General features: G+C 32.3%; 1 protein-coding gene across 4 annotated transcripts in view; it reads right to left on the bottom strand.

The window, feature by feature from the left end:
• Nucleotides 1-527: 527 nt before the first annotated feature.
• The window catches only part of LOC129950583 (high affinity cGMP-specific 3',5'-cyclic phosphodiesterase 9A), a 267,471-nt gene continuing 252,394 nt past the window's right edge, over nt 528-15,604 (bottom strand). For 2 of the 4 annotated variants that reach the window (XM_056062516.1, XM_056062524.1), the window contains one exon: nt 528-3,376. In XM_056062516.1, the coding sequence (XP_055918491.1) occupies nt 2,186-3,376 (1,191 nt within the window). In that variant the 3' untranslated portion in view covers nt 528-2,185. The remainder of the gene's footprint in view (nt 3,377-15,604) is intronic. The other 2 variants (XM_056062534.1, XM_056062531.1) reach the window with 2 other exon arrangements.

Genomic DNA, 15,604 nt, shown 5'->3' with positions numbered 1-15,604 from the left:
GAAGATACTAAACAAATATTGGATATAAAAGAAACATTATTTTGTGTGAAGACATTTGCATCAAAATAATGTCCTTTGGTTCTTTAAGAAGCATAATCATATTGAACCGAAAAAATAATGGAACTTGATGTGGGAACTCAAATTTAACTAAAATTTCAAAAGTTTTACTTCATTCTCAAAGTTCATTTAAATTCTACAGTCTTGTAGTAATTTCATATCACTTGCTAACGAATACATTTAAAATAGATTCAAGAACGAAAATATCAATCCCAGAGCCTAGTTTAAGGTTTAAAATTTACTCTATCGCTATTTAAATGGAAGTTTAAAACTCATGAAATGTTTAATTTCAAACCTTTCGTTCGTATGTAAAGTTTTCAATTAATAAAATTTGAAAAAAAGCTTGAATTAAAAATCAATATCACTTTGACCATGCAAGAAAATACATGTTTTCAAAATAAAACCAATAAACAAAGTAAATTAAACACAAAAAAAATATATACAAATAACCAAATATAAAATAAAATAAATAAATATTTTAATATCAATTTTATTGTTTACCATTTTTCTTTCGTATAGCTAACACAATATTAAACATTAAATAAAATGTATAAAATACACACATCAATTTTTGTTTTATTTAAAACTTAATAATTTTTTCTAAAAATTAAAAGTAAACTATAATATTTTTAATAAAAATAAAATCATTTTATTTTTTTTCTTTTATTTTAAATCAATAAAATAAAAAATGCCGACGTAAAACAATCAAAATAATAGGATAATAATATTAATAGTAAAAATAATCGATTTAATGGTATTTTATTTGTTTTACTTAAAATTAATTTTTACTAATTTATTTAGTTTGTTTTGCTTGTTCCTTTAAATCGTACAAGTTAGTGTGTTGTAGTTGATTTGTTTCAATATATATATAAATATTTGGGCAAATATTATAATAATAATATAATAATAATAATGTATATGATTTAATTGTTTTTAATTTACTTAGACTTTTTCTTTTTGTACGAAAACAAATATATAATTTCTTTTTTTGTTTTGTTTATTAAATATTATATAAATAACTATTGTTTTGTTCCATTTTGCTGGTTTATATTTGTTTATCTCATTTTGAGTGCAATTTTATATTCTTTTTAATAGTGTGCATTGTTTTGATAGTAGTTTTTTGGTTTTATTTTATTTAATGGACTTTTTTGTTGCAATTTTTCTAAATGATGTTTTGAACAAAATAAAAAAAGAAGTTTGAAATGGAAGTGATTTACATAGATTCATAAAATTTGTCACAACTTAGGAGAAAAAGATTGAAATTATGCAAACAAAAATTGACAATATGGGGTCACTATAATATTTAACAATTTATATAAATTCATATAAATATTATCGTTCCAGCAGTAAACTTTTTAAAAAAGCATAGAAATAGCATTAATTTGATGCATTTATTATACACTTGTTTTTTGTGTAACTTTTTATTTGTGTTTGTTTTTGAAACGTTCAACATTAAGGCGCCTTTTAGGTAATCATCAAAATGTCAAAAATGTCAATGTTTGATACAAATAAATCATTTACTGTCAAAATTTCCATTTTTATATTATATTTAACAGAAATATGTTTTTAATATAAATTATAACTTGATGCAAACTTGTAAGTTTTGAGTTCTTGTGAATTTAGAATCTTTTGAACCTCAAAAAAACATGAAGGTTAAGTCAAATTAGCTTTTTATCATTTGATACAGAAAAAATAGGTCAAGCATATGAACTTTTTTTTAAAAAAAACTTTTGAAAGTTATTGACCCCATAATGCCTATCAAACTTCCATACATCGAACACCCCAAGAAAACAGTTTCATTTATTATTGCAAAGCTACTCAATCACCCCCCCTCTCAAATGTTTTATACATTCTCCGGATCTGGCAACTTACGTTCACAACAATGGCATACAAAAGAACTCAACCGATTGCCAAGAGCTGACCAGAAGTTCATTGTCGAAGACACATTACAATTGGAAGCTTGTAACTGTTGAAGTTGATAGTCGTCCTGTTGGATAGGAGGGGGCTGATTCTGATGCTGATGCTGTTGTTGCTGCTGCTGTTGTTGATTAGATGATGGTAGCAAGTGTTGTTGCAGCATTGTAAAAGCACCATTATTCGATGATGAGTATGTGTCTGAACTCCGGTGTCAAATCTTAGGCGGATCGCGTGATCCGCTTGGAATCCCCAAGTCTATGTGTTCCCCAACAGTGCCTGACCCGATGTTATCGCTGTACATCAGCTGAACGTCGCCAAGGTTGGGAGTTATGACGCGCGGAAGTGCGGTGGATGTAATGATGATTGACTCGCTGGCATCGACGCTTCCAATGCGGATAGGTGGCGGTGCCATTTCACCACTTATTGTGTTGTTGCTATTATTGTCTTCGTTGAGCAGATCATGCCCCCGGTTGCTATTGTCCTCGTTGCGTGACGACTTGCGACTGTCACCACCCGAACTGCTACTGTAACGATTTCTCGTCGGTACGTCTAGACTGTAGGCACGGTTTCGGCCAGAGCTGATCAATTCATGTTGCTTGTGTTTGAAACTGGGAGAGAGGTTATTAGAAATCGTACAACAAATACCGGCACCTGGCTTAGACAAATCACTGGCGTTATTGTTGCGCACGGAACATGGACTGCTACGGGTACTGCCAAAGCGTTTGTTACCCTTGTCAAAGCTAAAGGAAAAATAATCTGAAATTTGTTTAAAGCGCGCCTTCCATGACTTATTCCCGCCGGCGGCGGCGGCAGAGTTAAGTCCATTGGATTGTGAGCAATTTCCGTTGGAGTTGACGTTCCTATTATTGACGGGACTGTCAATAGATGGTGCGGTCGAGGTCACTGAGGAAGTGACATTGGTAGCGCTTAGGAGCGCAGTAGACGATGTAATATTTATGTGTGGGCCATGGGGAGTATTCATATTCAAAACATCAACGTCAGACAATTCGCCACTACCTTCAGATATCTTTGGTCTCTCAATGCAACTGCTTAGATGGTGGGATGTGGAATCGGAAGTGTCAACGCTACCACGATTCTGTCGGTTGTAAAAAACATTACTGTCTGAGATGACTTGCTGCAGGCCATCCGAGAGGCGGCGATTGTTGCAGCTATACTGATCCAGACTTACGGCTCGATTGGAACTGAAGTGACAACGATTCGTATGATAACCATGAATGTTACCGTATGAATTACGGATGCGATTACCCCCAGTACTGCACATTTCTCCAATCATCGATGGACGTTTCTCTCGGGAGGACTTCCTTGAATTTGAGTGTGATGACTTCGATCGGTTGCTACTACCTTCAGTGTCCACTTTGAATTTAGAGGTCTTCTCAGCGACCTACAAAAATACAAAAAAAGAAAACAAGACCAAAAAGGCGTTTTTTTGTGAAGAAAATTTCCCCATAAACGGACAAATATATTAAAAATATGAATAGCATAATAATCAAAAATAATAATTTTTAAAAAAAACGACGCCAAACTCTAAACTATTTGCATTTATTATTAAACGGCAGGTTATGAAAAGGCACATACTTTCATAATCAAGGGAATTGAAAAATGAAATTGAATCTACTGATATTTTTATTCTAGCTTTGCAAAAACATACTCTTACTTATATTTATATTTATAATGGCAAAAGACGTACATTGAATAAACAACAAAACCAAACTAGTCACCTGGTTTGAGTTTATCTGCCAGTGTGGTTGAAGTAGCAGAAATGCAATTGAAATTAAAAAAAATAAATTAATTAACATTCTTGATGAAATAATTCAGAAAAGAAAATAAATAAGAGTAAAGTAAAGAAACGAAAACTATTTGTATTTTTTTGAAAGAAATTAAAATGTCCAGAAGAAAATGATATTCAGATTTAGATGATGTTGCAAAAGCCACAAGTGTTTAATACCAGTTCAACAAATTTTTTACTTTGCAAGACATATTTAATATACCATAACCACTTTTTATAGCATAATGTCACCTCAAGAATGTGGAAGTCCTTCTTCAGCAGCCTAAAGAATAACGACAAGAAAAAGTATACAAGCATGGACCTACAAAGCTAAGCTAAAATAGTATCATAATGGGAATAAGACCTTTTTGTTTTGTCCAGAAATCAATCTAATACTTAAAGTTTTTGAGATATTCGAAAAAAACTTATATGATATGTATACTCATGAAATGACATATTTTAAAAATCCTGGGGCCTAAACATTTTTCACTTTTCAACTTTCAAAAAAAAATAATATCCTACAAAGTGCAAAGTGTTTCACAAAATTTGCAAAGTGAAAAAGCTGTTCAATATTTCAGACTTTATTTGAAAAGAGAGAAGTAAAAGTGTTTCACCAATTTAAATACAACTTCGGAATTAATTCGTATCTTAAAAAGTTGCAAAGTTATATTACCGACAATATGTCTTTGGCCAACAAATGGTGTTAGCGAAAAATTCATCAATAATAATGTTCGACAGACGATGAACTACTATACAGAAGTTTGCTTTGCTATTCGTGACAAAGATTCAACACCGTGAAATTGGTCTCCATTCCAAGTTCAATACACTTTCCTTTGGCTATTAATTTATTATTTATTTCAAGTTCTACACAACACAGGTTTTTTGGTACTTTTCGTTATTCGAAAACTGTCTATTATCGAAAAGTCTTCTATGATATTGAGGTTAATTTTTAGTTTAACTACTATTTGGTTACTATCATTAGTTGTTTGCTGTCAAATTTCATTGCAGGATGGCAACAAAGTCGATGGATTAAAAAACCTTTAAAAAATCAGACATTTTTGAAATTGAAATGAATCAACGCCTTAACCCTTAAATTCAAAATCCATTTCTTTTGTAAATTCGATAAAATAAAAAAGAAAAGCTTATGTTTATTGTCTTTTAAAGTATTTACTTCTTCATATTTAAAACGGTTGACTTATTATTTTATTAGTCTTCGAAAACGTTTCACAATTTGTCCAGTCATTTAAGCTTAAATTAGGTAAGAATCTCGGAATTCGAGATACCCGGCTGTAAGTCTGTAAACACTTGTATTTTGACACCCTTAAAGTTGTCTCAAAACCTACATACGGCAGGGTATCAGCAACTAATAAATTTCATGGTAAAAGGTCACAAAAATCGCGTAAATATCTCATTTCCTATGGGTTCTTTTCCATTTCTATTTATTATCAATATTGAAGAATATAAAATTTTTTACAAATTTCGTTAAAAAAAATTAGTGTACGGTAAACGGTCACAGCATCACTTCAGTTCAACCGGTGCCTCCGGCCGAAAACGCGCCATATATAGTTGATGAACTATCGATAAATCAATGATTATAAATATGAAGATTGAAGATGGTACGTTGGATGAGTTAATCCATTAAATCAATTCTCGAGATGTGTCCTACTCAAACGTAGAAGGATGTATGGATAATTCCATTTTTCTTTCAACATTTCTAGACAAACTGGATGATTTGAAAACTCGAGGTCCAACAGCACAATTATGGGTGCAAAAATTCGAAATGGTTACAATAGCACTTGATTTTGTTAGCGCTGAAAGACTTGGGCTTTTCCAAGAACACCTTGATGTAGTGCGGAGAATGCTGCCAAATTTGCACGTCAGTGGTCACTTCACTTCTTATATGCAAAATTAGCCCACCTGTATTTGCAACATATGCTCAAGCTGGAAGGAACTATGGATGAGAAAACTTATGAGAATTTCAGAAATGGATTTTCCACACTGAAACGAACAGACAAGTATAATTCAGGTACATGCACAGATATGGTCATCGAACAAAGTGTCATGAAATCTATGAAAACCGAAGGAGGAGTATCTCGTGCTCGAAGTACGATAGAAAGTGTTTTGTGTTAATGGGTATATGGAAATGGAGAAGTTCTGTAATATCTCCTTGGAGTCGACCGACCAACACGTAGATTCCAGAGACTCAAGAGTGAAAAAAGACAATGCTTTTCCAAATACTACGCAGTTAATATCGATAGCTTCGGGAATTGTTGAAAATGAGCAAATTAAATGCTACAGAGCTTACGAAATTGGATGAGTATCTATGAAGCGGATAATCGATTTATCATTTAATGAAATAAAGTGGAAACGCTCCGAAAAGTACTGCCACTTTCCAGTGTTAACAAATCTGTCAAAATAAATGATTGTAAAGTTGCAGTGGATCCATTATTAATCTTCCAAAGAATTACTGTCAGCAAGCATTTTGAAAGTAATCTTGAAGAATGTCTTCAATATGAATTGAGTCCGGGTCCAAAAGCTCTATGTGATAATGATGACATGAGAGAACCAACAAAATCGTCATTGTATGACAACATGAGCCCAATTGATTTTGTTCTCAATGAAAATAATGAGGCGGATTTCTTTTTCATCGTACTTTTTCTATTATTTTTAATAAATACATGAATTTGTTAATACAAAGGCATTACAGTTCCAAAATAAGAACGTAAAAGCTATTGAGCAGTAGAGAAGAACTGCTGCACTTTCAAAAACGTATGAAGTCTGTTTCGATGAAACAATGGTTGTACCAGTTACTCAAAAAAAATTCTTATCAAATCGAAATAACAAAGATAAGTTCATAAATGTGTTCATTAAAAAATTACAAGCTGCAATATATAATAATAAACAAGCTAGAGATGATGCGGAAGTTCTTATTGTTGAAACCGCAATTGAAGAATCAAAGCCTAAAAAAACTGCAGTTATAAATAAACTCTTGTTTGCAAATGAAAATTTTTCGTTGCATATTAGTGGAAAGCTTTTCAAAATTCTTAATACTTTTCACTTTTCAGAAAAGACTTTGCACTTTGCAAACTCAAATTGTGAAACTTTTGATGCCAAGAGGAAACCTTTTCATTTCAGTAATTTCTTCTTCACAAATTTGCATTTGGTAAAGCGTGATTTTCAAAGTAAGATTGCAAAGTTGTAAAGTGAAGAAGTGGCGAAACAAAAAAATTGTGAATAATTTCGAAACAAGCAAGTAAATATCTACTAGAAGCGAGCTTTTCCTTTATTCGTGATGACAATGCCTTTACTTTATTTCTCTTTGTTTTGAAATAAACAAATTAGCAGCATTATTATGTGTAAATCGGGAAGCGAATTAGTACTTTTGCATACAAAAAGTGCAAGTATCAACTATTCAACGTTAAATAAATATTTATTTATAAATAAATGGATTTTTCAATAAGAGGTTTCATTTTGAAAAGAACGCTATTTGGAAAGCTTTCGCTTTTGAAGCTATCAGATTAGATAAGATTAGAAAGATTAATTCTTTATTATACAAAAAATGGTTTACAAATTTAATTTCTTAAGAATAAGAGCATGGCTTTGCTGCCGTCTGCCTGATGTGCCATTTCATTACAATGTTTAATATGAAGTGAGCGATAAAAAATTAAATTTGCTAATAATATATTATGTATAAGTATATAAGTAAAGAGCTATCGGAATCCAAAAACTCAAAAATATTCTGGAAAAACGTTCGTAAACTGGGTGGTCTCGTAATCTTAATATGATGAACACTCATGGAGCTGAAACACTAGCAGCACATTTTAAGACTCTTTTGTCGACTGAGGTTAATCACCATACTTTTTCTTATGCTTTACCCAACGTTATAGTTGATGAACTGGATTGTCCAATATCTTTGTCTGAACTCGATTCTTCACTTCATGAGATGAAAAACAATAAAGCTTCTGGCATAGATGGAATTCCAGTAGAATTCTACAAAAATAGCACAGTTTAATTTAAGAATTAGCTTCTATCATACCTCAACAGATTATACAGCGATTCTAATGTGCCACACAACCTAAACAAAGCAGTTATTTTTGCAATTCACAAGAGCGTTAATACCACCTTACTGGAAAAATACAGAGGAATTTCTATTTTAAACACTTTGAGAAAGATTCTTACTTCGATTTTATACGAAAAGCTTAGCAAATGGATCGAAGAAAACACTTTTTAAGTATGTTCCAAGCTGGTTTTTTGTCGGGTTTCTACACCATGGATCAAATATTTGCTTTGACAAGCATTGCTAGAAAATCCATTGATAAAAAGAAAAAACTATACGCTTGCTTTGTAGCTTTCAAGGCAGCATTTGACAAAGTTAACAGATAGGCTGTACAAGCTTTCAACGATAGGAATCTCCCGAAAATTTTTCACCATGTACTCTAAATTTCTTGTTTCATCTAGTGCATCTGTATGGGATGGAATGGACTTCTCAGAATGGTTTGAAGCAACTACAGGTGTTCCACAGGGCTGTATTTTAAGTCCATTACTTTTTGCTTTGTTTGTTGACGACATTTGTGAAATACTTCCAGGATTGATATCGTTTGCTGATATACAAATTAAAGTTCTGTTATACCCTGATGACTTAGTACTACTCACCGAAAATCCTTACACTCTGCAATAACAAATAAACAGGCTGAATGCATTTTGCTAGAAATGGGAGTTAGTCATCAATAAAAGAAATACAAAGGTGATGATTTTTGAAGCACGTCAAAGGAGAAGACGACCTGACAAAAAATGGTCTCTCAATAATGTAAGCATCGACGTTGTGCAAGAATTTAAGCACCTGGGTGTTTGAGTCACACACAATCTCAATTTTTCAAAACATGCCAAAGTATGAGTATGATGTGGACTAGGTTCTTAGTTGCAAACCAAGATGTCGATCTCGCGTCAAAATACCGTGTTTTTCATGCAACGGTCAACACTTGTATGTGCTATGGTGCCCAGGTTTTCGGCTATATAATTATCGAGACGTTTGATATGATAATAATGAACTAGCTCATTCTCATGCAGTCCATCTATCATTATTGGAGTCAAATATTGATGAATGTCAGGGTATGTTTGCGAAGTTTACTGCGAAAGTAGACGAAAAATTACAACCAACATCTCTCCAGAGCGAATTCAACATTGTCTAGGAGCACTTATAAATTCCAAATTCCTTCAGGAATGAACTATTTTCGTAATGAATACTCGGCTAAAATTATAAGCGTGTTGAAGTTCTTAACTTAAACTTTATGCCTCATCGAGCAGATTTACCAGAGGAGGACTAGGATGGTGTACTTTATATAATTATTGCAAACATGCATTAACCTTCCGCAACAGTTTCGATATTTAAATCCTTAAAAAATCCAGTTACTACAGTTTAATGCATCCTATTTTTGTGTTTCAAAGCATTTAAAAAGTTAATTTTTTTGTGTTCGAAATCAAAAAATTGTGAAAATAAAAATTGTTAATACTTTTGTGTTTCAAATCTTATCAAAATTGGCAAAACATTTTGTGTTTGGAATCATTTTAAAATTGAGTTAACGCTCTCAAAATCTAGTTTAAAATTAATAACAATAAACATACAAATATATATTTTTTCTCACAACCTTAACTTTCAGTTAAATAAGAATTATAACCCATTTTAGAATATATATTTGAAGCTATCATCGTTTGAAAATTGACAAGAAAAAAGTACCTCATTACATTGCAATCTTTTCGTATTTGAAAAATCTTGTTGAAAATCAATTACATCGAGCAGTGAAACGTGGCTAGTGGCGGTATTTTACTTAACCGGAAATGAAGCTGGTAATACTGCTATCGCAATTTTGCAATCAAAGTTTTCTGACCGTGTTATTTCTCGAAGAGATGATCACAACTGGCTACAGAGATCTTTGGGGCTAATGCTTCACAATTATTTAAATATCTTTAAGATGGAAATGGTCATTTAAAATTCTGTGAAAGGAAATGGTGTTGCAACCATTTCCGTGAGGACTACTTGGCTAATATCGTTTTCTGTTGTGATTTCCTCTATTGAGTGAAGTAAACATCTTTGATTCCTCTTTCAAGTTCTATTTTTTTTTAATACCAAAATGCAACCTCTTATTGGAAAATTGTGTGTACTTTGTTCGAAAAAGATTATTACATTAAAAAGCATGATATTCGAAACTCAGTTTATCTCAATTTTTTTAATCTAATTGCATTTAAAAAGGTTTTGTCAAACAATTCAAAACTTTTTACAAATATAAAGCAAGCATTTTTGATATTTCGAAAGAAATGTTGATCTTTGATTATGATACCTATTTAAATAGTCTAAACTAGAATTTCGGGCCAGAATACAAAACCACAATGAAATCTATAAATTTTAAAACTAATTCGAACATTTGATACGATATAAAAACGGGTGCAGACGCCTTTACCTATCGCTGATCTGGAAAAGGATAATTGAGATTTATTTAATTTTAGTATTTCTCAAAAGAAATCGCATTAATATTATACAGGTGCATAAATATAATCCTTTCGTGCTGATAATGTCAGTTTCAGGGTATGGGTGTTGGCAGAATTCACTTTCGCAATAAAAATCTTCCCACACACACACCTTTCCATTAAGTTCCTTGATCTTACCCTACCAAAACTAAGGAACTAAAGGAACTCAAAAGAAAAGTATCGTCCTCGTGCGTCGTTATGTTTTGCATTTTGTTTCCATGTACTATTCAAGGTTTTGAATTTGCTGCATCACAGCATCCCAGTTCCCAGAAATGTATACAGATACATAAAATGTATGGAGACATTCTTATTTGCCATCTACCCGCACGTTCCACCAGAGGCATGTTTACTTTTGAGTAAATTGAGTTGAAGATACTGTAAGGTAACTTCATGATGGAACAACTGTACTGTACACTTATGCGAGTTGAAAAGCTGAAGGAACTTTCTCTTATTTTTTCCTTTAAACATTTTTGGCTTGTGGGGGAGGGGGTGAGGGAAACAAAATGTAGGTATTTATACCTACAAAGGTATAAAATAGATAACGAATTCATTTCGTATGCAGTACACGCTTATTTGCATGAGTACAAGAAATTCAAAAGAATCCTTATTTTCTTTGGAGTCCTTTAGCCCTTAGTCTAGAAATCTCGAACTCCGGACATGTGTTGTACAGCTTCCGTGAAGTGCTTTGTTTTATGATTTCACATTCGCAACGAAGTAACCATTTTCTATTTATGTACGTTTGAACAAATACACGACAGTATTTTTTATTTAGACGTAGCTACATTTGTGTATGTATAATATGATAAATGTTTTCTAAAGGCTACAAAAATATACATTTTGTTGTATAACCCATATGAACATGTTAAACATAATTCATGAATATTTGTTTTTTAAAGTGTTACAATTGGAATATTTTCTAGAATTTACGGAATAAACTACTAATGTCTTTTTTTCGAAAATAAATTGTCAAAAAGAATTGTACCAGATTAACGTTTGGTTCTACAACAAGTACGAAAACAGAATTATCATCAAATTTCAAAAATTGTATAAGTTTTTCAAAAATGATATACAATCTACAGGTTTCGGAATGGTTCAATATACTGTATTTCAAAATTGTGTTTCTAAAATTCAGTAAGAAACTACATAAATGTATTAGTTCAGGTTTCGTCATAATGTAGTCCATCTTCTTTATTTCAAAATACTCTATATTTCAGAATACTGTATTTGAAAATGCTGTACCACACAATACTATACCTCAAAATTCTTTATCCTCTTTTCTTAAAAAAGTTTATTTTTATTTCCATCCGTACTTCAAGCTCGTAGAAAATATCGACAAGGACTGTGAAAAAGTTATACAAGAAAAATGTATCTAAATGCAAAAAGCGTGAAATCTTTTACCTACAAAAGAAATATTTCTTTTTCAGTGTTTTAAAGAATTTGGAAATAGAAAATTTTGACTTAAAGTAATACTTCCTGAACAATATTTCCATCTTAAACCTTTTGGGTTGGAAATATTGTGACTTTCCTTAACCTTATGATCAAAAAATGTTAAAGTACAGGGTTTTTCAAAAGGGACCCTACAACAGTAGAGCGACACTGAAAGCAAGCGACGTCATATTTCTTACAGCTCTTGTGACATTTCTCTTCAGTAAGGTTGCCATTTCATAATGGAAGGGTATACGAGCCAACAACGAGTCTAAATTATTAAAATTTAATACCGAAATTCGGAGGTAGTGGCCTCAACGTTTCGAGCACTACGTCTTATTTTTGTTCGTTATAATCGTGCTAGCAGATCAACAATTCAGTGTCGAGTGGAAAAAATTGAATCCACAAGCACAAAGAAGTGCCTGTAGTGACGAGAATATTACTTCCTGAGGCTCATATTTATCATATTTTGTAAATCTGAAAACGAATATTTAAAGCTAAGAGTACTATCGTCAGTGAAACAATGTATTGGATTAGAAGTTGCAGACAGGAGATCATTAATAAAAATGAGAAAGAGAGTTGGAGATAAAACGGAGCCCTTTGGCACACCAGCATTTATTTTGTGGTTTTCAGACTTGAATCCATCAAATACAACTTGTATTAAACGATTCGAAAGGTAATTACTAATGCAATGAAGGAGGGATTTATGAAAACCGAAAGCACGCATTTTCGATAAGAGAGCCTGATGCCAAACCCTATCAAATGCTTTTGAAATATTAAGTGCAATAATCTTACTTTTTCCAAAGCGATGTAAAGATTTGCTCCACTGTTCGGTGAGATGAACCATGGGATCACCAGTGGACCTATGTATATCTTGAGCTAATAATTAATCAGCGTTTCTATGACCCTGGAAAGAAGGGATATAAGTGCAATCGGTCTATAGTTAGAGGATAAGGAAGATTCGCTTTTTTTGGGAATTGGCTGGACAAATGCAGTTTTCCATCCGCTTGGAATGAGACCTGAGGAGTAAGACAGATGAAAAAACTTACGCAGTGGTTTTGCCAGCGGTGAAGAACACCTCTTCAGAACAATAGCGGGGATACCATCCGGATCAGCGGAATTATGTTTGTTAAGACAAGTTAGAACTTTCGCCACAGTACGAGTGCGAAAAAAGATTGGCCCCATAGAATCACTAACGCGTTCGATGACATAACAGAAAGTCATAACAGGAGTCATAATATTCACTGACAGCCTTGAATTGGAGGTGAACTGCCTAACAAAGAGATAAGCTTTCTCGAAAGTGATAACAAATGGAGTGCCATTGACGTGGAGCGTAGGAACCGAGGAGAAGGAAGAATTTCTCATATTTTTTACAAATGACCAAAAATTTGTACAACCTTTGGACATTGCAGTAGTTTTTTGCCTTAATTTTTGGTCATGTAAAAATTTGGTCCCCGCCTATTGCTAGGAATTGACAAATCCTTCAAGTATAATTCTTGTCATGAAAAAGTGCTTTCTCAAACTAGCCGTTCGGATTCGGCCTACAATTGTAGGTCCCTTCCATTCCTGACAACCGTACTCGCACACAGGAATTGTTGAGAGTTGTAAGTCACTAGGCCCTGGTTCACAACGGACTGTTTAATTTAATTTTTAAAAATTTGGTGCTTCGAACATGGGCGTTGCTTGAACAATGTCCCAACCCAGGCACCATAACACTCAAATTCAAATTAAAAATTCTTTTGGGCAAAATGACAACCAACAATTTATTCTTTCACTTAAAATGTATTTTGGCGTTAGAACATCAATTTTTGGGCTGTGTGAAAAATGTTGGGCTTAATGAAATTTTAAAATTTGGATGTCATTGGTTGTGGGCGAAATGACTTAACGCCGAAATATCAAATTCATTTTGAGTGGCGTCATAGTGTTTCTTTGTATGTTCAACACTACTTTACCATCACACCATCAAGTGTCAAACGTATCAAAGTCTAAGAATGAAAAACTCGAAATTTGCTTTCGATATTTGAACAAAAGTCAAACCTGCTGCTGCGGAGGATTTGACTTTAACTTATTTATCGACAAAAAAACCTAGGGAGAATGTTGTATAGTGTTAAATTTTCAAAAAACACTGGTAATGTTAGTCTTTTTGTGTTGAAGCACCTTAGCCCAATTTATGAAATTTGCACATTTTTGGGTTATGTTCTCAATTTCATTATTTTCATATTTAAGATCTTGATGCAAGAAAAAAGACAAATGTGTTAAATTACAAATTCTCGTTGGTCTATTGTGATTACTTCTTCAAGAAATAGCACGAAGAGTATACTTTTTTTCCTAAATTTCGGTTATTTCGGTGCATGGCTTTTACGTCGTGTTACAAATAAAAGCTTTGTTAAAAAGTAAACGTAGGTATTTACAATATCTTTCAATTTCGGCCATAACAAATTATCAATCAATTTGTTAATTTTGGAAAAAGAAAGATTTATTACATCAACAGCGGCACGTTTAGGATGGTGCGGCTTCAAATTGTTAAAATTGTTTTTCATTTAACATAAACTCTGTCATCATTCATTTATTAAAGTCAAATTGTAATCTACTCAGGATATCAAAGCTGCAAAAAAAATAACTCTTTGAAAGTTCAAGTTATTTTCCAGAAACTACAGCAAATTAAAATTCATGTTTTCCTCAAAAAAAAGTCTTCTAAAATGTTTATGAAATATCTCAAAACTAGATACTCATATACATTCCTTTACAAGGTGTATTTTTAATCTTCGCGGCTAAAACTTTTTTTTTTGTTTTTAATCTTTTAGTCGGCAACATCACTAATGAGCCCGGACGTTCTAATTAATCATAATTCCGCTAAATAATTGTGCAGTGGCTTCTTTCGTAGCATAAAGCAGATAAGACAAAAAAAAAACTATGCGGAAAATCATGGTTTTTCTCTTCTATAAAACTGTATTAATTGTTAAAGTTAAAACTCCCATTCCATAGGAAGAAGAAAAGCTCATCGTTACACTTTTTCCCATAAAGCACGGGAGAGGGATAAAGTCAGTGAAAAATATTGCATATACATAATATATATTTTTTAATCTCTTTCGAAGAGACATCTGGCGATGAATTAGCTCGAAATTAATTATAAAACGCAGTAAGGTTTACTGAATATATAAAATTCCAGTACCGGATTTAATGAATGATAAAAGAAAAGATCTAGAAATGAACAAGGTTATGCATTTTTTCTAAGGTTTTTCAAATTTTTTCTATAAGATTATTGATATAATATTTTTTTAAAGTCGTTGAAATATTTAAAGCAATTCATGAAATTTTGAACAAATCTTCATAAGTTTTTAGATTTCAGCTGTCTCACATAAATCTTGTAGAAATGCTGAACCATTAATGCTTTAACGTTTTTTTTTTACAGAAAAAGGCAAAACGGTTCTAGAATAATTCTTGTTTTTGTAACAAACCAAAAAAAATGTTTTAAGTTTTTGAAATATAATTCCGTACAAGTATAAACTTAATACTGAAAACGGGCAATCTTAAAGTTTAAACAGAAAAATTTTAAAATTAATAAACTAAAAACGTATTTTCCAAAAACTTCGTTTAATAATAAGTGAAGATAACTAATGTTAATTTCCAGAAGATAGGCAAGATACTAATATGGTTCAAAGTGTTGGGGGAAACGCTATGTTTCATTTTAACCTTTAAAACAACCTTTTTGGTTATTATTTTGGGCTGATTACAATTCAGTTCTGTGTATGAGTAGAATTATTTGCTATTTCAACTTCTTGTTGTCATTGTAGTTGTCAACATCATAAAAACGGACTTTTAGTATCAAATTATAAGATTTCAAAAACGAAAAAGCCAACTTCAGTGGGTAACTATTCGAATATCGTATAAAGCTTG

Source organism: Eupeodes corollae, chromosome 1 (genome assembly GCF_945859685.1).
Source record: "Eupeodes corollae chromosome 1, idEupCoro1.1, whole genome shotgun sequence".
In the NCBI taxonomy this organism is placed as follows: domain Eukaryota; kingdom Metazoa; phylum Arthropoda; class Insecta; order Diptera; family Syrphidae; genus Eupeodes; species Eupeodes corollae.
Note: the sequence above shows the minus strand (reverse complement) of the source record. Positions and strands in the feature narration are given on the sequence as shown.